The following is a 24,564-nucleotide window of genomic DNA, read 5'->3' as shown; positions in this document are numbered from 1 at the left end:
TTGGGGGTTTCGCGCAGGCACCTGACTGACCTCTGTGTGAACAGAATGCTGGACTTGATGGACCCTTGGTCTGATCCAGCAGGGCTCTTCTTATGTTCTTACGATTCACAGAATAAAATCATAACAAAATACAATGAAATCAGTCAATAAAACAGTAAAATATTTACAATAGGCAAGGGTAGCAGGTAGTACTAATAGTCAAGAAACAGCAGAGCAAAAATAAGTCTTGCGTTGTCAGCAAAAACACTCCACACTAGGAGCCCACCTGATTTCAGTGGGGAGCTCATTCATCATGGTGGGTGCCACAACTGAGATGGACCTCCTCTGCTTCTCTGTCAGATGAACATCAGTAAACTGCGGTAGGGTAAGCAAGGCCTCCCCCACAAAACATAAAGTATGGGAGAAGTCAGTTCTTAGATAACCAGGTCCTGAGCTGCTTAAAGCCTTATAAACCAACAATAAACCTTGAACTCACTAGCTAATATAACAGTTTATGTCCGGCATCTGAGCTGCAGGCTGTCAGCTCTGGCAAGTGATAGGCCCTCAGAAAAGAAGCAACCAAGGTGATAAAGGGTTAAAGATGTCAGGCCACTGTTGCCAGGTTACAGCTTAGAGATGATGCATCTCACTTTTATATATCGGGGCTGTGGGAGATGAGGTAGCTGTGGTTTCTTTTGACACCTGCCTGCTATACCACTCCAGTTCTGCTCTGCACCAGATGGCAAGGCAGGAGGAACGCAGCCAAGGAAAAGAAACTGCAGCTGCATCAACTCCCACAGTCTCACAGTTTTTAAACAGAAATGCAACATATGCAGGCTATAACTTGGCAACTCTGTGTTAGACTAGGGTTGCTGGGTTGCAACTGGAGATCATGTATGATCAGTGGAGGCTGGTGGCTCCAGTGTCAGTGGGGCAGTGAATCCACTCCGGGTTTCAGTCAGAACCAGTCAGAACTCTAAAGGAGCTATCCAAGGAACTATCCGGAGCAGATTTACCACCCCACTGACACTGGAGCCACCAGCCTCCACTGCATATGACTTTCAGAACTTTGTTGCAGCAAAACAGCTATGCAACTGTGGCTTCTCCCACTCCTTCCAGAAAACAATTTACTGGACACTAATGGTGATGGGGTGGCTAATCAGCACATCCAAGGTGCATACTGTCACTCCGCTATGGGGCTTCCTTGGCTATTGAGCTGAGCAGGAGGGAAGAGGTGGGGTTTCAGTGCTGTTAACTCTTCCTTACCCTTTCCCATAACGAGCAGAAGAATAAATTATGCAAAACAAGGAAACATATGCCAACTTACTTGGTGTAATTTATAGATTCTGGCCTATATACATTTGTGTATTTGTTTTACAATAGAATTTTTATTGTTCCTTCTTTTTTTAACTGCATAGTATACACAGCCATGGCTAGAGTAGTCCAAGATAAACAGTTTCATATGCGGAGTAAGTGGAAGTTGCTTTCTTTTGGATCTCTGACTGATGGGACTACTTAAGTCACCCTTCCCCAACCTGGTACCTTCCAGATGTGTCTGACTGCACCTCCCATAATTCCAAGCCAGTGGCCATGCTGTCTTGGAATTATGGGAATTCCAGCCCAACCCATCTGGAAGGCACCATGTTGGGGAAGGAGGCTGACTGACAGCACAAGCCTATGCAGGTCTACTCAGCAGTAAGCCCCATTGAATTATATGGACCTTATTCCCAGGTAAGCGTGCATAGGATTGCAGCCTTAAGCACCTTTCTTAAGATCATAGATATAACCATAAAGTTATAGCAGGCTGTGTAAGACCAGGCTCCATTTCCCATTCAATTAGCATCTAATGCTTTATGGAGGTTGAAGGCACTTGGAAAAGAGGTAGGAGAGAGTGATTCCAGGGCTGATAGGAACTGAAGATTTTTTTTATTGTGGAGTAAGCTCAGTAGCAACAGAGAGCAGCAAAGCTGAGGCAGCCAAAACAAGCTTTTGAAGGTGAGCCAGCCAAGCCTTCGGGGAGTGTCTAACCTCTTGATCTTGTCTCATACAACATACATCTAAGAAATGGAAGAACATTCCTCCTGCAGAAAGGATTATAGAAGAGGCAGACAGGCAGGGAGGCCTGTCGTGAAAGAGAACATAAATATGAAGGGAGCCACACCTATCTTGTACTAAGTCTCTACCATGGAAAGTCACTGCAGCCTATTACTTTGGAAGTCAGATGCATGCGATGCAACTATATTTAAGAGACCAGTGCTGCAGGCGTCTCTCGGTATGAGCCTTCTTTTCACCCCTGTTGCCACAGGTGATACTGTTAAGTGCTAACAGAATCAACTTCTTACAACTATGATCCATTCCACTATTTTCCATCAGCATTAACAATAATAGTTAGTATTCATATAGTGCTTTAGGGTGATCAAAGCACTATATACACATTATCTCAGTAGGGTGACAGTTTTTCAATCAGTCCCCACAGCTGTGTTCTTAACAGCAGCTGTATTTGCAGCAATTAGCTGGGGATATCAGTTACGATCTCCATGCCTTCGAGAACATCACCTGCTACTTTCCTGCATATCAAGGAAGCCATATCTTGCAGGGGCAGACTGAAAAGTTGGCAACCCTGTTAAGGCAATGTGGTAAGTTCATGGTAAAGAACCTACCATGAGATTTGAATCGGGATCTTCTTGGTTTATAGTTCACTCTCTCTTAACCACTACACCACACCAACGCCTAGGATTTGCTTGGTGTAATTTGTACATGTCACAGATTCTGGTATCATTTTTTACAATAGAATATTGATTATTTTATTTTATTTACTGCATAGTATACACAACCATGACTAGAGTAGCCCAATGTAAATGTTTTCAAATACAGAGTAAATGGAAGTTGATACCTTTTGGATCTCTATTTACATCTCTAGCTGATGGGACTACATAATCACCTTTCAATGGTCAAGTTGAAATGATATTTCTATATGATGATATTTCATTTCATCATTAACTTTCTCAGCTCGTACCCCATGGTACATTTTCAACATGCCAACTATTTTACCATTCTTTGCTCATTCAGGGTTGTCAACCATTTCTCTGATAGGGCTCTCATGTGTTGAAACATATGCTGAACCTGGCAGATGTTTTGCAGATGAAGCTTTACCTAGCACGGAAATGAAGTGATAAGCAAAGGGGCCGCGTGCTAACCATCAGGCAGTTTAGGAGCATGGGAGCCCTGCCAGAAAAAAAGTTGGCAACTATAATCACATTTAGAATTTGGACTAACAAATACAGATTTATCCACCGTCAAATACTGAAATATATGATTCATCAGGAACTTGAATCTCAATTCTCATGTCCAGCCCCAATATTTTATCTTCTGCACCACAATGCCCTTTCCTCCTTCATTTTAGAGACTTTTCTTAGTTTCTGCCCTCATAACACACAGGTGTTGCAATAATGCCGAAGTCATAGATACTGCTCTTTCCCCCCTCTGCTAGCATGACAATGCAACTACTGTATCTGCATATTACAAAAGAATGATTATCTGTGAGCCAAGGGTGAGATTTTTGTGCTGAGATTTAAATGCCATCTGCATTGAACTAAGATCTAGAAGATGTGCTTTGGAATTCAAAGCTGTTAGTTAAAGAAACAATAGTTCTCTTTGTAGAGCAGAGCCACTGTGCGTATGATATATTGCCAGATGATACTTACAAACCCTCTTTAAAAAAATAGAACAGCACTGCTGCTAAGCTCTTGCGGTTAGACTTTTAAAATGCAGAGATCTCCAAATTAGATTCAGGTTTCCTTCCACCAGACACCCTTTTCATCAACACAAATAAAGCAATGGACTATTTTTTTTTTCTTTTTGTTGAAAAGTTATGAGAACTGAGTACATCTTTGACCAGATTATCAAAAAAGCTCTTCCTAAAATGGGAACTAAGCTTGGTTTTAATCACAGAACTAGGAAAATGCTTGTTACTGTAAGCCTTCCCCAACCTCTCCAGATGTGTTGATATAATTCCCATTAGCCATGCTGCCTGGGAATTATGGGAGTTATAGTCAACAGATCTAGAGGACACTACGATGGGGAAGGATGTTATAATGGATGGAGGGAACGCTGGACTAGAAAGGCCTTTGGTCTGATCCAGCAGGGCTCCTCTTAGGTTCTTAAACCTTTCATTAACAAACCCTGGGGATGAAGACGCAGTTTTGTCATCCTATTTTCTACATCTTTTGCAGGTTTGTTATGGAACCTGTCCTCCAATGACCAACTGAAGAACTTGTTGGTCCGAGAGGCCCTGCAACCATTGACAGAGACTGTTCTCATCCCTTACTCGGGCTGGCCAGACAGAGATTATCCAAAATCAAGAGTCATACCTGACCCTGATATCTTTTACAATGCTACAGGTTGCCTGAGGTAAGCTATGCTCTGATGATACAACCAGCTTGGTTTTGAACTTCTTATAGCCCAAACAACTGTTGTTCTTCCAGGTTGTGTGCCTGTCAGCCGATTAGGCCTTGCAGAATGTGTTGCCTAGCAACATCGTGGAAATACAAGGTCAAAGTGACAGAGTTCCATTGGAGTTTTTTGCGTTGAAATCCTGTTGCGAAACACCCATTTCTTCACTGTCCTGCTCCCGTGCCCTCAACAGCAGTCTAACACACAAAAATGAAGTGGGTGAAACTTTTCCCACCGCTTATTCCCATGCCAGGAAGAATTTTTCCTGCAGTGTCAGGTTGTTATTTATATAGCTCCATCAGTGTGTGTGGCACTTTACATAGTAATGAGAAGAGGAGTTCCCTCCCTGAGGAGCTTGCAACCTAAAATTCACCAGAGGGGAGAAAGATGGAGTGAGGGTAAAACTTGAGTTGGTTTCAATGTACCTCTAAATCATAGTTTAGCATTAGAAGAAAAAATGTAGGAGGAATTTGGAAGCTTTCACTTCCATTTTTGATTAACTACAGCTTGCCATGTCATCTGAACTAGGATTGTTGTTTTTCAGTCGTTAAGTTGTGTCTGACTCTTCGTGACCCCATGGACCATAGCACGCCAGGCCTTCCTGTCCTCCGCTCTCTCCCGGAGTGTGCTCAAGTTCATATTCATTGCATCGGTGATGCTATCTAGCCATCTCATCCTCTGCCGTCCCCTTCTCCTTTTCCCTTCAGTCTTTCCCAGCAGCAGGGTCTTTTCCAGGGAGTTTTCTCTTCGCATTAGGTGGCCAAAATATTTGAGCTTCAGCTTCAGTATCTGTCCTTCCAATGAGCAGTCAGGGTTGATTTCCTTTAGGATGGACTGATTTGACCTCCTTGCAGTCCAGGGGACTCGTAAGAGTCTTCTCCAGCACCACAGTTCGAAGGCATCAATTCTTCAGCGCTCAGCCTTCCTTATAGTCCAGCTCTCACAGCCATACGTTGCTACTGGGAAACCATAGCTTTGATTATACAAATCTTTGTTGGCAAGGTGATGTCTCTGCTTCTTACTATGCTGTCTAGGTGTGCCATAGCTTTCCTCCCAAGGAGCAAGCGTCTTTTAATTTCATGGCAAATTAATTTCATGGCAAATTTCATGGCAGATCACTGTCTGCGGTGATCTTGGAGCCCAAGAAAGTAAAATCTGTCACTGCTTCCATTTCTTCCCCTTCTGTATGCCAGGAAGTGATGGGGCCAGATGCCATGATCTTAGTTTTGTTAATGTTGAGTTTCAAACCAGCTTTTGCACTTTCCACTTTCACCCTCAACAAGAGGCTCTTTAGATCCTCTTCGCTTTCTGCCATTAGGGTGGTATCGTCTGCGTATCTGAGGTTGTTGATAATTCTCCCGGCAATCTTAATTCCCACCTGTGATTCAGCCAACCCGGCGTTTCTCATGATATACTCTGCATATAAACTCAATAAGCAGAGCGACAATATACAGCCTTGTCGTACTCCTTTCCCAATTTTGAACCAATCAGTTGTTCCATGTCCGCTTCTTACTGTTGCTTCTTGACCCTCATACAGGTTTCTCAGGAGACAGGTAAGGTGGTCTGGTACCCCCATCTCTTTAAGCATTTGCCAGAGTTTGTTGTGATCCACACAATCAAAGGCTTTAGCGTAGTCAATGAAGCAGAAATAGATGTTTTTCTGGAATTCTCTTGCTTTCTCCATGATCCAGCGAACGTTGGCAATTTGATCTCTAGTTCCTCTGCCTCTTCGAAACCCCGCTTGTACTTCCAGTAGTTCTCAGTTCACATGCTGCTGAAGCCTAGCTTGTAGGATTTTGAGCATCACCTTGCTGGCATGTGAAATGAGCACAATTGTGCAGTAGTTTGAACACTCTTTGGCATTGCCCTTCTTTGGAGCTGGAATGTAAACTGACCTTTTCCAGTCTTGTGGCCACTGTTGAGTGTTCCAAATTTGTTGGCATATTGAGTGCAGCACTTTAACAGCATCCTCTTTTAGGATTTTAAATAGCTCAGCTGGAATACTGTCATCTCTGCTAGCTTTGTTGTTAGTAATGCTTCCTAAGGCCCACTTGACTTCACTCTCGAGGATGTCTGGCTCAAGTTCAGTGACCACACTATCATGGCTATCGGGGACATTCAGATCTTTCCTGTATAGTTCTTCTGTGTATTCTTTCCACCTCTTCTTAATCTCATCTGCTTCTGTTAGGTCCCTGCCTTCTTTGTCCTTTATCATGCCCATCTTTTCACAAAACATTCCCTTGATATCTCCGATTTTCTTGAAAATATCTCTAGTCTTTCCCATTCTATTGTTTTCCTGAATTTCTTTGCATTGTTCATTTAAGAAGGCCTTCTTGTCTTGCTATTCTCTGGAACTCTGCATTCAGTTGGATGTATCTTCCCCTTTCTCCCTTGCTTTTCGCTTCCCTTCTTTCCTCAGCTACTTGTAAAGCCTCCTCAGACAGCCACTTGGCTTTCTTGCATTTCTTTTTCTTTGGGATGGATTGAGTTGCTGCCTCCTGAACAATGTTACAGACCTCCGTCCATAGTTCCTCAGGCACTCTGTCTATCAGGTCTAATCCCTTAAATCTATTCCTCACCTCCACTGTATATTCATAAGGGATATGATTTAGGTTATACCTGAATGGTTTAGTGGTTTTCCCTACGTTCTTCAATTTAAGCCGAAATTTTGCAACAAGTAGCTCATGATCTGAGCCACAGTCAGCTCCAGGTCTTGTTTTTACTGACTATATAGAGCTTCTCCATCTTTGGCTGCAAAGGACACAATCAATCTGATTTCGATATTGACCATCTGGTGATGTCCATGTGTAGAGTCGCCTCTTGTGCTGTTGGAAAAGAGTGTTTGCTATGATCAGCATGTTCTCTTGGCAAAACTCTGTTAGCCTTTGTCCTGCTTCATTTTGTACACCAAGGCCATGCTTGCCTGTTATCCCGGTGATTTCTTGACTTCCTACTTTAGCATTCCAATCCCCTATGATGAAGAGGACATCATTTTTTGGTGTTAGTTCTAGAAGGTGCTGTAGGTCTTCATAGAACCGATCAACCTCAGCTTCTTTGGCCTCAGTGGTTGGGGCATAGACTTGAATTACTGTGATGTTGAATGGTTTGCCTTGGATAATCTTTGGTTAATCTTAACTATGGTTAGTGGGAGCAAGGCAACTTCAAACCATTATTTCTAAAGCTGGCTCGTTTTCACTAACTATAGTTAACATTAACCACAGTTTAGGGCTTTGATGACATGTTAAGGTGCAGTTACTCTAATACAGATGCTTCTGATCTCCTCATGGCAGTGCTGGAGAAGGGAAGGAGGGAGCACATGAATCCAGGGAGAAGCGAGGCTCAGTTTCGTAACACTAAAGCTTAGTTTAGCATTATGTCTGAAGGCAGCCAATATGTTTTTAATTACATGTACTTAGGGTTGGGTTCAGTAGGGGATTATGACAACAAAGGAAGCTGCCTTATTATACCAGGACAAACTAGTTGTCCATCTGGCCCAGTATCGTCTACCCTGACTGGCAGTGGTTCTCCTGAGTCTCAGGCAGAAGTCCTTTCCGTTGCCAGCTCCCAGAACCATTGGAAATAGAGATGCCAAGAGTCTCACTCACCTGTAACGCCTTTTGCTTTGTAAGGGAAATATAGATTTAACAGCAGGCAAAAATAATGGCTTCCAGGAAATTGGGGGTGGTTCGAACGCATATCTTTCAAGCAGTTTTTATTGTGAGGAACGTTTCCTTCACAAATAAACATTGTGTGAAGTGGGAGAGCAGGGACATACTTGTTGGCCCTGCTCTTTCCATTGCATTCCTTATGTCCCATCCCTAAAGCTCTCCATGTCTTCAGCAGCAGAGAGCAGACCTCTGCAGCAGAGATTCTACTGTAATCATGTAGAAAAAGAGAAAGGGGGAAAGTTCCAGCATTTCTCGCAAAGAAGTACTTTGGAATATCTGTGGTTTAGAAAAGATTAACCAAAATAATCAAGGGATTGGAGCAGCTCCGCAGTGAGGAAAGGTTACAACATCCTGGACTGTTTAGCTTAGTGGGAGGAAAGGCAAGTCAGGGGTTCAGTTAAGTTTGTATAACTGAAGGAGTGCTACAAAGCCACTGATGTCATTCTGTAGGGAATAATTAACCAGTACAAAAACGAACATGGGCACCGATTTTGATGAACTCAAATAAAACAGAAAGAAGCTCTGTTTATGATAATGGAAGAGTTTCAGTCTCATAAATATTGAAGTCCTAATTACTGTACCCTATATGCTAGTGAATTAAACAGTAATCCTGACAACTGTGAACTTTACCTACCTAAAGAGGTATTATGATACTGGTCTTTAAGCTTTGCAAGAACACGGAACTACCTTTCACTTTTCCTTGTAAACCCAAAACATTGATGCCCAATTATAGTCAGTGTCAGGCTCAAAAGGTCTTCCAAGGAGAAGATGTTCTGCAACCTGAGAGCTCCCACTGCAAAGCACTTCTTGAATTCTCTTGATGTTTTGCTGCTGCACAGGTGATAAGGCAAGGAGAATGTCTGCAACAGATCTCATTAGAATTAGAGAAGGAGGTAGTCCTTTAAATTTGTAGGATGTAAGCTATAGGTTGTCAAATGAAGCCAGCAAGGATTTTAGATATAGGTTATAGTTTGCTGCATTGATTTATTTTATTTATTTATTTAGTTCATTCACTCATTCATTTATTTATTTATTATGCATTGCTTTGTACAGGGTGTGCTTTTGCTATGGCCATGCCCATAGCTACAGCTAAGTACCATTTTGAGAACCATAGGTCTAAACCATTTAGGGACTGATGCATAATAAAATCAGAGTCAAATCCTATGTATGTTTAGAAAGAAAACATCCTACAACGCCCAGCATTCCCAGCTGTGCTTTCACAATAAAATTGTGCTAGTTGCAGTTTACAACAAACATAAAATAACAGCCATTCTAAACAGCAATTTATAACAAATGCAACATCAGTGCTTCCGACAAATTCAGTATTAATTAGAAAGAATACATAATTTAACTACAATAGTTTGGAGCAATTCATTTCATAAATGTAATTCATTGCAAGAACATATCCTAGCTAAGCAATAAGTGACGACAGCCTCCACAAGTGCTTCCACAAGAGCACAGTAAATCATAATATAGAACTATAGCCATAAAGTATACAGTAAGTTGGATCCTGCAATTACCTTCCATTTGCAGAAGGCGTTTGGATCCTGCAGGGGCTTCAACTCACAGAAGGGGAGGCAATTTTAGGTAATACTCCCTTCCCCGAGCAGCCCTCTGTTCTCCCTGAAAATGTCGACCCAGTGTGCAGCCGCTGTAAAAAAGGCAAACTCCATGTTAGGCATAATTAGGAAAGGAACTGAGAATAAAACTGCCAAGATCATACTGTCCTTCAGTAAATCTATGGTGCGACCACACTTAGAATACTGTGTACAGTTCTGGTCACCATACCTAAAAAAAAAGATATTGTAGAGCTGGAAAAAGTGCAGAAAAGGGCAAATAAAATGATCAAGGGGCTGGAGCATCTCCTCTATGAGGGAAGGTTACAAGTTACAACAGTTGGGCTTGTTTAGCTTGGAAAAAAGGAGGGTGAGGGGAGACATAATAGAGGTGTACAGAATTATGCATGGTGTGGAGAAAGTGAGGCATTTTTTCCCCTCTTATATAATACTTGAAGCCGGGGCCATCCCATGAAGCTGATTGGTGGGAGATCCAGGACAGATAAAGGAAGCACTTCTTCACACAGTGCATAGTTAAACTTTGGAATTCGCTACCACAAGACATAGTGATGGCCACCAATTTGGATGGCTTTAAAAGGGGGTTAGACAAATTTCTGGAGGAGAAGGTTACCAATAGCTACTAGTCCTGATGGCTCTATGCTACCTCCAGTATCAGAGGCAGTAAGCCTATGTACACTAGTTTCTTGGGAACATGGGCATGAGGGTGCTGTTGCACTCATATCCTACTTGTGGGTTTCCAGTGAGCATCTGGTTGGCCACTGTGTGAACAGAATGCTGGACTAGATGGACCCTTGGTCTGATCCAGCATGGCTCTTCTGTTCTTATGCTGGAGGGTTGGGGAACAGCATGGGAGGTAGCACAGGGGACAAGTGCCTTCCCATCCACCCAGCTTCCATTCATGGGAGCCTCCAGTGAATCAAAGGCCCTTGTAGTCACAGAAGGATTCCTTCCATTCACAGAAGGGCACATTGGATCCAACCTACAAGCAATGAAAGGGGCCTCTGACGTGTTGTGTGAGAAGCTACCTGCCTTTTTTCTCAGGCCAGATGTACACACACAAAGCTTTGCTGATGCTTGTACAGCATGCGTGTTGAACCCCCGGGGCCTGAATGCAGATAAGCATCCGGGGCCTGCATTTCAGTGGTGGGCGGGGCTGAAGGCAAAGGGGGCAGGGCCAAAAATACCAGCGTATTTCAGCTTAAGACTCTTCCTGCCAGTAAGTAACTAAGCCTTAGGAGTGGCATTTCAACTGATTAGAATGGGGGGGGAAACTGCACAAAGGCCAGGAAACCACCAAATGACTGGTGGCTGAAGGAAAGGGAGTGCAGCCAGCAGAAGGGGGCATGGCCATCTGGGAAACCCAGATGTTCTGAGGTTCTGGAGCCCTGCTGTATAGCATTATATCTGTTTTATTAGCGTATAAGTAAAAGAGCACGCTCCAGGAGAGAGCAGAGGACAGGAAGGCCTGGCGTGCTGTGGTCCATGGGGTCACGAAGAGTCAGACATGACTGAACGACTGAACAACAACAATGTATGGCTGTGAGAGCTGGACTATAAGGAAGGCTGAGCACCGAAGAATTGATGCTTTCGAACTGTGGTGCTGGAGAAGACTCTTACGAGTCCCCTGGACTGCAAGGAGGTCAAATCAGTCAATCCTAAAGGAAATCAACCCTGACTGCTCATTGGAAGGACAGATACTGAAGCTGAAGCTCAAATATTTTGGCCACCTAATGCGAAGAGAAAATTCCCTGGAAAAGACCCTGCTGCTGGGAAAGACTGAAGGCAAAAGGAGAAGGGGACGGCAGAGGATGAGATGGCTAGATAGCATCACCAATGCAATGAATATGGACTTGAGCACACTCCGGGAGAGAGCGCAGGACAGGAAGGCCTGGCATGCTGTGGTCCATGGGGTCACGAAGAGTCGGACATGACTGAACGACTGAACAACAACAAAAGAGAACAAGATCTACAGAAGCAGCTGACAAAGCAAATGGGGAAATGTGCTGACAAATAATTTGCCTAACTGCTTGTATATCTGCCAGATTACAAATCCCTAATTAGTTCTTTCTTTTGTAATAGCCGACACCCTCATAGCTCAGGTGTTTAGAGTCTATAGCCTGCAGCCTATATTGCAGAAAGGAAGCTATATTTTTATGCATGGTACATTATGCATAACACACCTAAGTTGCTCGTAATGAAGTTATCATACTTGCAGAAATAAGACATAGAGCTGGGCTGAATTATTTTGCCCTCCTGTTTCAGCGCTGTGGAGCGCTGTGTGGGGACAAAAGGGCAAGCAAAAGTTGCCACCCTTTCAGACAAGAATTAAATCATTGTAATTCTCAGCGCTGGTTGGGAACTTACCATTAAGAGCATCTCTACACCAGCCTAAAATCCCACATATAAATGGGGTTTTCTGCTTCCGTTTTAAGTGCAGGATCATAACGGACTTGCTTTACACGTGCTTCCTTTTCCCCCTCTCCTTTCCTCCCCCTTATCTGAGTCTTCCATATGTTCATTGATCTGGCTCCCCTTCTTGCGGCTTTCCCTTTATCACAGAAGGAATTATCTCATTATCTCCAATCTTTTAAACAATGGACTAAAAGTCATTTAGTGCAGGAGACGCCCCGGCGGTTAACGTCCTCTAAAGGGCCCGCAAACTTCCATGAATGAGCAATCTCAATAGCAGGATAAACCGTGTGAAGAAGGCCTAAGATGGTAGCAGCAGAGGGTGCAAAAGTTCTTCTGTTCCCGTTGTTTTGTTTTGTTTTACAAAGCTTTGACACCACTTCAAGCAGTAGCCTATCAACATTCTTTGGTCCCATAAAATGTCCCAATGGGAACAATGCTACATCAAGACATAGCATCATTCCCAGGGGCATTGGAAGAGGGAAAGATGTCTGCCCCCTCTGGTCAAGAAACAAAAGGTGTCTGCCCACACTGGGCAGAATAAAGACTAACCCTAAAGGGACAACATGGTCCATGGACTGTAAAAAGTTACAGTAAATACTTTACTGACATTAGCTCAGGTACTTCACACATGAGGTAAGATCCCAAATAGCCCTCCCCAGTGCTGGTTCCAGGGGCAAGCCATCCTCAGAGGGCCCCTCCCTCAGGGAGTCAACCTTCTCAACACCATTGTCACCATCTGGTCTTGCTCCTCCTCCTCTTTCTCATCAGCACCACCACTTGCTTGCTTGACAGGCAGAGGGCCAGTGAGCAAGTCAGCAGTGACACCCACAACTCCTCCTTCTCACCACCCCTGTTTGGGCCAGTGCGAGTAAGATGAACAAACAGGTTGCCGTGGTGAGGAGGAGGAGCAACTCCAGGTGGCTCTTGTCAGTGGGCCCCTGCTGGAGTGTGGGCCCTCGGTAGGTGCCCAACCATGCCTACTCTTGACGCCAGCCCTGGCACTCCTGCATTGCCCCTCTTTGTTGGCAAAAATGAGGACGAGGGGGACAGAGGTTGAAGGCAGGAAAAATGGTGCTTTCTCTGGAATTTCCTGGCTGAAGGGGCTGCTTCGTGCTGCTTCATGGTAAAGTGGGCCTGTTTGCAGCGTATGTTTACAGAGGCATAGTTCAATGGTGAAGTGCATGCTTTGCATAGAGAAGGTCCTAGATTCAAGCTCTAGTACCTCCAGTTAAAAGATTCTCTGGGCTGGGAAAGGCCCTTGTTTGAGACTTTGTCATCTTTGAGGTTTTGAGAGAGATTGCTAGTCAAAGGAGAGTGCATTGTGCTATATGGAGCACTCTGATTTGGAGTAAGGCAGCTTCATATGATATAGATGTAAATGCACACTGTTTATTGTAGGCAGATTTTACATAACGCTTTAGAAGAGCTCATGAAATAGTAATACCAATTTCATCAGGTTGTTAGGCAACAGCATGTCCCTCGTGATTTACCTCACCATGCCTGCTCAAGGCACATTGCCAGGTTTTCTTAACCCTCAGCTATAAACAAAGTTTTTTGTTTCGGCGGCCCAATACCTGACAGTTGCTGGAACAGGCTGGAACAACTGTGTATACAATTATCATTTCCTAACACTGACAGTGGGATTAATGTTGTCCGTGGCAAAAAGAAAGCTAGTTTCATCATTATATACATCTCCGCTTCTCATGATACATAAATAAGTATGTACTCTTCCGGGCTGACCCTAAATGTTTTGCTGCCTGAGGCAAAGGACAAGATGGGTCTCCATTCTGTGTCACATACAGAAGCCAGCTGGACAGGAAGTTGAACTTTACTTCAACGCTGGCAACAGGACAGGGCCCTCTTAACACACCTGAGGGCAGCAAACGAGCTTAGGGGGTGTAGTTCAGGTTGTCCTCCAAGAGAGTGGAATGGCTGGGGGACTCAGCAAGAATGGCTACTGACCACTACTGCTGCCTCCACAGCATCTGCTGCCTGAGGTGGCTGCCTCACTTTGCCTAATGATAGGGCCACCCTGGTACTCTTTGACTCTGTACCATGTACAGAGTACATGTAGCCCTGTTTAAACTGAGTCAGCACGAATTTCCCTTCCAAACTCTCTTTTGTTTTGATTGTGTTTTAAGGATTTGTTTCCCATCAGTACTGGGTGTAATTTATTGTAGGGGAAATTTTCAGAGACTTCCAGGTGGGAGGGTGCCAAATCCTAGAAATTTTCAGTGCAGGAGGGGCAATTGCCATTAAGAAAAAGTGGCAGAGTATTTTATAGGTTTTTTTCTTCTTTTTTTACAAAGCTTTGCTACGGCTTCCCTCGGCAGCAGAGCTGCAATGAGCGACCCATTGGCATTCCTCAGTCATGTGCAATGCCCCAATGGGAACAACACTTATGTCATGCCATTGCGTCGTTCCCAGAGGCATTATAGGAAAAAGTTAACTTGGACTTTTTTCAGTACTAAATCTCGGCTTTCTTGTAAGTATTGGATTAACCATTTTGGAATATACTTTTGAGTTCCCCACTCGCAGTGAGAAATATTTATTTATTTATTTATTTATTTTGTGGCATTTATATACACACAATATTAAAATACAATATTAAAAACACAACGTTAAAACACAGCATTAAAACACTTCCAACTACAGTAAAAACCAAGGAGCAGTGAAATGGAGCAGCATAATTAATTTACTTACAGCCCAGGAAAAGCTTGGGTGAACAAGTGTGTTTTCAGGAGGTGTTTGAAAGATGTCACGTTTTCTGCCTCCCGAACTACACAAGGTAGGGTTTTCCAGATGGTGAGTGCCACCACAGAGAAGGCCTGCTTCCTGGGTATTTCATGGCGACATTCCATTCGTTTTGGAATGACCAGCAAGGCCTTCTCTGACAATCTTCAAGGTCGCCTTGGTATGTGTAAGGGAAGGCGGTCTGCTAGGTATCCTGGTCCCAAGTTGTTTAGGGCTTTGTATGACAATAACATAACCTTGTACGTGGCTTGGTAACTGATAGACAGCCTATATAAAAACCGACACTATTCATTTACAGATATTATTATGTTGTAATTGTATTGTATAGATTTTTGTAAACGGCCTTGGGCAAAAGGTAAATTAGAAAATTTAAAAACAGATGAAAAACTGAACAAATGAGAGAGGATTCTGATTTACTCTTAATGACTATCAGTATAGAGGTGATGATTAATTCTGTGATCACTCCTTCCAAGTAAAAAAAAGTAAACTGATTCATATTTTAACTGTCCATGGACCATATTATCCCTTTAGGCTCTTTACTTTAGGCCTTTTGACCATGAAGACTGTATTTCAAAATCCCCTACATTGCACAAGGCAGGATAGCAGCTGCTGCTTTTTCAAAGGACATCATACCCAACCATTTTTGGCCAGGAGAAAATGATGTAGAGCAGTATTCCCCAACCTGGTGTCCTCCAAATGTTATGGATCTCAACCCTCATCAGCCCCAGCCAGCATGGCCAGTGGGCAGGAATGTTGGGATTTGTAGTCCAAAACATCTGGAGCACACTAGCTTGGGGAAAGCAGATTTAGGACACAATCCTATTCAAGTTTAGACCCAAAACAATCCTACAACATGTGGCTGGCTGGGGAACACAGGGAGTTGTAGGACATTTTTCTGTCTAAACATGCATAAGATTGCACTGTTAGAGACTCTGCCCCAGGATGTTGGCTCTTCAGTGATAATTTAACAACCTACTGCCAATTTTGTGTGAGCCCTTCAGCAGTAAAATATAGGATGCTACCTAACATTGGTCCATCTAGCCCAATATTGTGTACGTTGGCATCAAGTATCCAGCAGAGTTTTTTCACATTACCAGCTACCTGATTCTTTTCAGCAGAAATACCAGAGATTGAACCTGGGATCTTCTATGTGTAAGGCCTGTGTCTCGAAGTAGAGCAGATGTTTTGCATGCAGACAAGGGCGGCCCAAGATATGTTGCTGCCTGAAGCGAAGGACAAGATGGTGCTCCCCATTCCATGTACAGAAGCCAACTGGACTGGACTCGCAGATGAATCTTACTTCAGCCCTAGCAATCAATACCATCCTTCAACACACCTGTGAGCAGCAAGCTAACTTAGGGGGCACAGGGCACACTGAGTAGGATACACACATCTGTCCTCAACACCTCACCGCCATTCTCCACCCCTCAGCATCTACTGCCTGAGGCAAGTGCTTCACCCTGCCTAATGGTAGGGCTTGCCCTGCATGCAGAGGTCCTAGGTTGAATTGCTGTCATCTCCAAGTAGGGCTGGAAAAATTCAGTCCGTGACAACAATACTGGGCGAGATGGACCAATGATCTGACTCAGCATGAGGTACTTTCCTATGTTTCCATGTAAGGCATGTGCTCTACCTCTGAGCTACTTTCCTTTCTCTATCATAGATTAGGCTGAGAGATAAATAATAACCAGCCCAAGAGTGAGGATTTGAGCCTGAGTCTCTTTAGTCCTAATCCAGCACATTAACCGCTTCACTGGCTCTCCATAGGGTTTCTTCATGCAATAGTACCAATAGTAAACCAGTACTAGACTGCTAATGTAAGCCCTATGAAAGTGCAGTCTCTTGCTCTTACGGTTGCTTCACTACCTGAGAGTAATTTCATAAGCAAAGACATCTCACTCCCCGAGACATTCTATTACCAAGTACTTGGTTGACACTTGGCTTTTGTATGATTTGTGTCTATTACAGCATAGCTGACCTGGTTTTCCAACACAAGATTCTCTGTTCCACTATGAACACTAAAGAATCTGATATTTCCTTTAGCATGAAATATCCATTCACAAGCATGGGGGAGGTGGGGGGCGGTTGTCAGTGCTTTCCTCCTGGAAATATTCTTGCCACAGCTGTCAAACAAGCAGATTTACACAAAGCATGTCCTGCTCACTCTCTCATGCGCAGATGTCAGATCCCAGTGTCTCTGTTCTGTTGCCAGAGAATAGCCTCAGTACCAGGAAAGGCTGGGAGTTACATGCCATCTTCCAGCTGCTGAACTGAATAAAAGATGTAAGCTTTTATGAGCACTCATAGCAGGTTCTTCACCAAAACACGAGTTCAGTTTTGCAGCTTGCACGACTTACTTGCATACTAGTAAATTGAACCCCCCATTGCAGCTGTCAGTCTTGCTCATCCCTGCATCATGAGGTGGCCTGTCTGCCTTTAAAATGTGTGAGTGTGTATTCATTTAAACATTTATCCTTCACCTTGTTCTGGGAATCATGAGAAGGTGACAGGTTAGTGACTTCATAGATGTTAGCCAACAGCTGCTATTCATAGCTTGGCTTTTCCCATTCAAGGTTTTTTTTTTCAGAGCTTGCCCCAGAGACAGAAATGTACATTTTTTAGAGCAGTGGGGACTGCCACCACTATTCCTAGTATGTTGCATCTGTCTTCATACATAGACACTTCCACCTCATTAAAATAACTGTCTCTTATCACCGTTACAGTGTGCAAAAGAAACAAAACTAAGGCTTCGTATGCGATAGCAGCAACTCTGGCTCAGACAGATCAAATCTAGTATAGGATTTGAAGTCAGAGGAGAAGGGAGCAGATGCAGTGATAGAGCAAAAAAAAACACCCCACCCCTCTTTGCTTTGTGAATGTTACACACAGCATATGTTTAGATTTCTGGTACCAAAAAAATGCAAGTTTCTAGCAGTTGTGACACAAGAGACAAGACTGTGGGCTGCTGAACCATGATAAACCAGAACAAATTAAGAAAGTGTTCCAGTGGTAATGAAGGAGATTCCATTTCTTTCCATCGGTCGTTACACTTGCTATGAAATTTACACCCCACTTTTTGCCTGAAAGGATTCCACTTCCCAGTCACAGGCTCATGTAGGAGCCCTTTGCTATAAGATGTGGTGGTGTTATTGAACAATGGCAAATTATAAATCTGCAAAATAGAAACATTGCCATACTATGTGAACTGCACAGTACAGATGCAAAGTATTATTTTTGATTCTGGGATGACACAGTCAAAGAAGTCAGTGTAACCTTTTGCACAGGCAGCTTGCCCTTGTGGTAGTTCATGGTTGTGGTGAATATTTATTTATCAAGCAACCTGTAGCTATTAGATTGTAAACCGGGGGGGGGGGGGCAAAGCCTCTCATTTTATCTAGGGCAGGGAGGGGGACCCTGTGGCCTTCCAGGTGTTTTTTATGTATTTATTTTATTGCATTTCTATACCGTCTCATAGCCAAAGCTCTCTGGGCAGTTGTTGCACTTCAGTTCCCATCTGCCCCAGCCAGCATGGCCAGTGGTCAGGAATCATGGGAATTGTGGCCATCCAGATGTTGGGACTACAAATTCCCCACCCCTGATGTGGGAGTGGGGGGAGGTAATGGAAGAGGGCATACCCAAGGAAGCTCAAGGGAAAATACAGTTTTTCAGTAACTTCTTCAATGAACAGATGGAAGAAGATAGATGTCAGGAAGGATTCCATTCTAAGCAATAGAACTGGAAATTCCAGGTTTAAAGAGAAGATTGGTTTTTAGAGGAAATGAGAGAGCAAAAAGGATAAGGCGATCAGTGGCTGCTAGTTATGATGGTCCTATTACCTCCAGTGTCAGAGACAGTATGCCTTTCAATACCAGTTCCTGGAGAATACAAATGGTAGAGTGCTGTTGCACTCAAGTCCTGTCTGTGGATTTCCCATAGGCATCTGGTTGACCACTGTGCAAACAGAATGCTGGACTGCATAGGCCCTTTGGCCTGATCTAAGATGGCTCTTCGTATGTTCATAGAATCATAGAGTTGGAAGGGGCCATTTAGGACATCAAGTCCAACCCTCTGCTCAGTGCAGGAATCCAATTTAAACTTTAAAGCATCCCTGACACATGGCTGTCCAGTCTTTGCTTGGATACCTCCAGCGACTGAGAGCCCACCACCTCCCTGGGTAGTTTTTGTTGTTCTTAACTATATTCTTTGAGGAAAACCTGGCATTCCCAACCTTGTGCCTTGATTGTGATGCTAATATTTGGTGTAGGAAATAACACTTGCAGGTTGGGAGGGAGTTTTTAACCTTTCCCCTGTCTTCCATTTTCCCTTGCAAATTACACACACACACACACACACACACACACACTATGGGGAGAAACAGCCTCAGGGCATCTACACGTGGTGCGAGGCGCTAAGCACCCCTGCCACACACCCCATGTCTTGCTCCTCCTTATCTAAATTCTTTTTCTTCATCTTCCTTTTGCTCTCTCCATCCTTCCAACACTATCTCCTGCATGCTGACCCCTTTCCTGCAAGTGTCACACTCCCCACTCCCCCCAGTATAACTGCCTTTGATGTTGGCAAACTTGGATTTGAGAACATGTGTTTGCCAGGGTAACGTGTTGTTCTACTCTTAAGAAGCCGCTTGTACTGGATGTAAAATAAAAGAGGAATCTATTGCAATGGATACAAGGAAAGCATATGTATGTATAGCCAGCACACTCATGCAGGCACATGCATTTAATTTGTATTTCCAAAAAGAAGTGGCTAGATTTATTTTCTCCTGAAAGCCATGAAAGCAGAATTGCCTTTGAGACACAAAATATGTTTCTTTGATTGTTCCTGGGTGGAGAAGACATACGTGTGATGGCCAAGTAACAATCCAGCATTGTTCTAACAACGTCTGTTTGACATAACTGTAGCTATGAACTCAGTTTTGAAATCCGCCCAGTTCAAGCAGTGGTATTGAAAATTCCATTCTTATCACTTTTGTTTTATTTAGCTCTCACATATCCATGAAACTATTTCTATATGGACAAGAAAGGCTGTGGCTAACATGCTACTGTCAACAGAGCTTGCAAACTGACAAAAGGGGGAACATGTTCTTTCAAGTGTAGTCATATCTCAGTAAAACAGAGCACAGTCATTTTTTTAATGTCAGTAATGATCTGGGAGCTTATAGGGGCAAGAGGGCAAAAAGTCTCATGCTGTTCTAGGGATGAACTAGACGGACTGCCCATGAAGACAGTTCAGAAATGTAAGAGCTTAACTACACATTATGTTAAATAGGTGGCTTGCAGCAATTGCAGGATTTTAAAAGAAAATTAATACTCAGCATGGGGGGGGCAGTTTTTATTGGGGCTGCAGCACGCAGGGAGGGAAGGTTTTATGCCTTCCCTCCCACCATAATCCCGACAAAAAACACCCCCTGCTGTTCTAATAGTGATAGAAAAGAGCTCCTATTGGAAGCCCTTTTTTCCCTATCACTGTTTTCAGCACAGAGAGTATTTTTTGGTGGGATCTAGGGTGGCCACTGGTGAATCACCAAAAAAGAGGACTAAAGAGGATACCTATTTATGTAACATTTACATATGCTAATGTATGTGTATGCAAATTAGATGCAAATTTAGAAATAATTATAATTTAAATAGAAATACAATGCATCTTATCGTAGTGTGGAAGACTGCAGCCAGGTGACCTGTGTGCCTTGCTCAGTCTGCAGTCTAGGTGCAACTTCAAGGCTCAGTTCTTCCTTCTGATGGTTCTTTATCTTTATACCGAACATGGACCGGACAGCCCTTCAAACAGAGATCAGTCTTCTGGCAGTCCTTCAAGTGTAAAAGTATATGGCCACCCTATAAATGGGATCATGGTGGGATAGGGAAGGCTTAAACCTCCCCTCCCTGTGTGCTCCAGACCCAGTTAAAATGTGGTGGGCTTAGCATTCACTAAAACAATAACTCTCACGTTGCTGTAAGTGACCCATTTAACATAACGTACAGCTAGGCCCGGAATTCATCCAGAAAGACAGTGTGGTGTAATGGCTAGAGTGTTGGACTGGGAGGCGGGAGATCCGGGTTCTAGTCCCCACTCAGCCATGGAAGCTCACTGGGTGACTTTGGGCCAGTCACAGACTCTCAGCCCACATACCTCACAGGGTTGTTGTGAGGATAAAATGGAGAAGGAGGTTTATGCATGCTGCCTTGGGTTCCTTAAGAAGAAAAAAAGGTGGGATATAAATGTAATAAACAAACAAACAAATAAATAAATATAGTCACCAGGGTTTTAGCTATGGCCAGGAGATCCTTTCCCATTTTCACTTTGTTTCCTGGGTCAGTTCCAGGTGACCCTAAAGCCAGCCTGGAACCACTTCCTCTGGAATCATCTTTTCCCATACAAACCTTCCCGAGAACTACGTTCCACTTCAGGGGCTTTCCTGGGTATCCTCTTGTTGTCTGAGAGGACATAAGAGAGAGAGCCTTATTAGTTGCAGTGCCCAGATTGTAAAATAGCTGCCCCAGGGAGGAACAACTATCCCCATCACTGCCCACCTTTCAACCGGCAGAGAAGTCCATTTCATTCCAGAGGGCTGTTGAGTTCTATACTGCCTCTTTGACAATGTTTTAAACTGCTGCTATTTACATAAGTTGCTCTTTATTTTATTTGCAGTTTTCTTGTTTTTGTTGTTCAGTTGTGAACCACGATGAGCACAATTTCTCATAGCAGGGCTGGCCCTGCCATTAGGCAGAGTGAGGCATCTGCCTGAGGCAGCTGGTGCTCGATGGTAGCAGCAGTCCTCCGGTCATTGCCCTCTGTTGGACAACAGAACTATGTGAATTATATAAAGGGGCTTGGCTCAGGATAAGCACACACTCCACACAGGACATAACAGCATTTGCTTGAATTGCAGCCTGTTCCATATTACTGTATAGTTAACAGCTCAATCCTAGGCAGGGTGTGTCTGAGCCCATTGATTTCAGTGAACTTCAGTATACTTAATTCTTCATAGGAGCCCACTGGGCACACACATCTGTCACCCATGTAGATTGTGCCATCAGTGCAAGCAAAGCAGGCCCTCCACCCAATTTGGGGCAATCCCCCCACACAACTCGCCCCGTTCAGCAGCCTCTCCTGACTTTCTGTGTAACTTTTTCAGGGAGCTAGAAAGCCTGCTGTGGAAAGGAAGGGGTAGGGAAGAGGCATTCCATTTTGTGTGACAGAAGAGCAATGCCTCTTCTTGGATGGTGCCGACCTCCATCTGCTTTGTAGGTGGGGGAAGGAGCAAACAATCTCAAAGAACCCAGAGTGGGGCTGGAGAGGGGTGAGGCCGGGGAGAGTCTGGAGGTCCAGATTGGGAGGCCCGGATGCCTGCATTTGGCCCATGGACCAGAGGTTCCCTGACTCTGCCCTATGGCATTACGTTTTTATGCATTTTCAGACACAGGGCTAACTGCTCAGCGTGTGCTCCCTCCTATCTTTAAAACATTCTCTGCTACAGAAGCAAAAGCCCATCACAAAATTCTATCTGATGTATAATATTCTTGTAACCCATTTTAATTCCTTTTTAACAGAAACATGAGCTCTGCTGGCCCTGAGGGGAGGAAAAAGATGAGAGAATGTAATGGGTTGATTGAATCACTAGTGTACTATATCCAAGGAACCACTGCAGATCACCAACCAGATGATAAGGTAACTCTTCCAAATGAATGGGTTTTCTGGGTCTAGGATAGGGAACAGGACTGAAATGTCTTCCTGGCACTATCCCTAAGGTGGGTTAATATCCTTCCTATCTCATTATCCATGTCATACCCCGTGAGTTTGTCATAGCTCATAAAGGAGCACAGACTTGGTGCATGCATAAGGCTGCATGGCATCTCTAGCTAAAATGTTCTCTGGTAGAAGGGTTAGGAAAGGCTTCTTCACCTGAGATCCTGAAGAGCAACCACCAGGCAAACTATATAATACTAAGCTAGGGAGCAATCCTATGGCCACTAGACACTATCTAGAGAGCCATAGGATTTTTCGATTTCTGCGAACCCAGGTCGGAGCCAGGGCTCTGAATGCAGTTCCAGAAACTGTGCTCCCCACCCCCTCGTAGCTGGCATGGTTCTTTCTGCACCAGTTTCTTCTCCGTGCTTGGAAACAGAGGGCAAAAGGGGTGTGGTCCCAGGGGAGGGGAGGAGACCACAGAAGCCGCTTTACGAGGCTTCCTATGCACCCTGTAGGCTCCCGCCCCCCACTCCAAAGTCCCCAGCTACACACATGAAATCACGCGTCTAGCCAAAAATGCAGGATGGCCAGAGCACAGAGGCAAGGATTACCTCTATGCTCCAGCCGCCCTCCATTGGATAGGCATCAGCCTCCGAGTTCGGAGGCTGATGCCTGTCTCCATAGGATTGCACCCTTAGATGGACAAAAAGTCTGGGTTGATATAAAGCAGCTTCCTGTGTTCATATATTTAGCTGATAGTGACTTGCCAAAGGCCACCCAAGAGGTTCATACCTGATCAGCAATTTGGGTCTCCTACAACTAGCCTCAAACACTAAACTAGGGTTTAGCAAAACATGAATTAGCCTAGCCTCCTCCTGGGCCTGCACACTCCACCTCTCCCCTCCCTTCCACACAGCCAGAAGGAGTGGTTCAGAAGCTTTCACTTCCACTTTAGTTTAACCACAGCTTCCCATGTCATCCAGACCCAGTACTTTTCTGGAATTGTGGCTAATCTCTAATAATTAGTTTAAACAAGCCAGCTTTCAAAACAGTGGTTTCAAGTTGGCATGTTTGAAAATAACCATAGTTAATGTTAACCACAGTTTATTGGGCCAGATGAAACAACAAACCATGATTGACTAAAAGCAGAAGCAAATGCTTCCAAACTCCACCTCCCAGCCATGCAGCAGGAGGAGAGCAGTCCTGGGGAGCATCTGAGCCTACAAAGAGACTAGGCTCATTCACATCTCACTGAACTACAATTTAGCGTGGCATCCAAACACATCTGCTCTAGCCAAGGTCTAAAAAGGTCCCAAAGCACATGTCTGATGTACACCAAAGTTTCTGTTTCCTTCAATAGGATTATCTTGTGCTATATGCTAATTGTCCACAGGTTTTGAGAAACAGCAGGTTGGATGGTATTTCCCTGTTGTTTCTTTTGCACAAGTGCTTTCTGGTAGGAAAAACTTGCCACATAACCCACCCACTCCCCAACACTCATTGCATTCGCTTTTATTTTCATTATCACAAAAACAAATTGGCCTCTTCAAATTCCTTAATCAAATATTTATATTGTTTCAAGGAAACAAGCAGCATACTATGGCTTTGCACACTTTTTTTAGAATGTTTGCGATTTATTCTCTTAGGATCCTTCATCAGTTCATTATTTGTGCATTTCTGTATTCCAAAATAATTTCTCTAACTTCATTTGATAAACCTCCCTTTGATCAGTTAATGAACCTATAGCCTTAAAAATAAGTCACCCACACATGACAAATTGTTAACATAGAGCAAACCAACATAATACAAAAAGTATTTTAAAAATGAAATGCTAGGATGGAATTGTCCATTTTGTGAACTTCCAAAAGATTCGTACTTTCAATTCAAGAAATCCTAAATGGCAAATATGGTGGATTTGACAGGTTTGAAATGGATTTAAAAAGCTCATCATTTTCATTGATTGCTGGGAGTGAATCTTTATTTTAAAAAATGCAGTACCGCTGACTTGGTCAGGA

At 43.8% G+C, this 24,564-nt stretch overlaps 1 protein-coding gene across 1 annotated transcript in view; it reads left to right on the top strand.

The window, feature by feature from the left end:
- Positions 1 to 24,564, top strand: part of PKP2 (plakophilin 2) — a 78,401-nt gene that overhangs the window by 37,524 nt on the left and 16,313 nt on the right. Inside the window, exons 6-7 of the mRNA XM_084809462.1 lie at positions 4,212 to 4,389; positions 22,411 to 22,528. Coding sequence (XP_084665588.1) covers positions 4,212 to 4,389; positions 22,411 to 22,528 — 296 coding nt within the window. The remainder of the gene's footprint in view (positions 1 to 4,211; positions 4,390 to 22,410; positions 22,529 to 24,564) is intronic.

The sequence above is a fragment of the Heloderma suspectum genome, chromosome 7 (assembly GCF_057233095.1).
Source record: "Heloderma suspectum isolate Gila_16-S chromosome 7, 16-S_ref, whole genome shotgun sequence".
In the NCBI taxonomy this organism is placed as follows: Eukaryota; Metazoa; Chordata; class Lepidosauria; order Squamata; family Helodermatidae; genus Heloderma; species Heloderma suspectum.
This window is presented reverse-complemented; position numbering and strand designations above follow the sequence as displayed.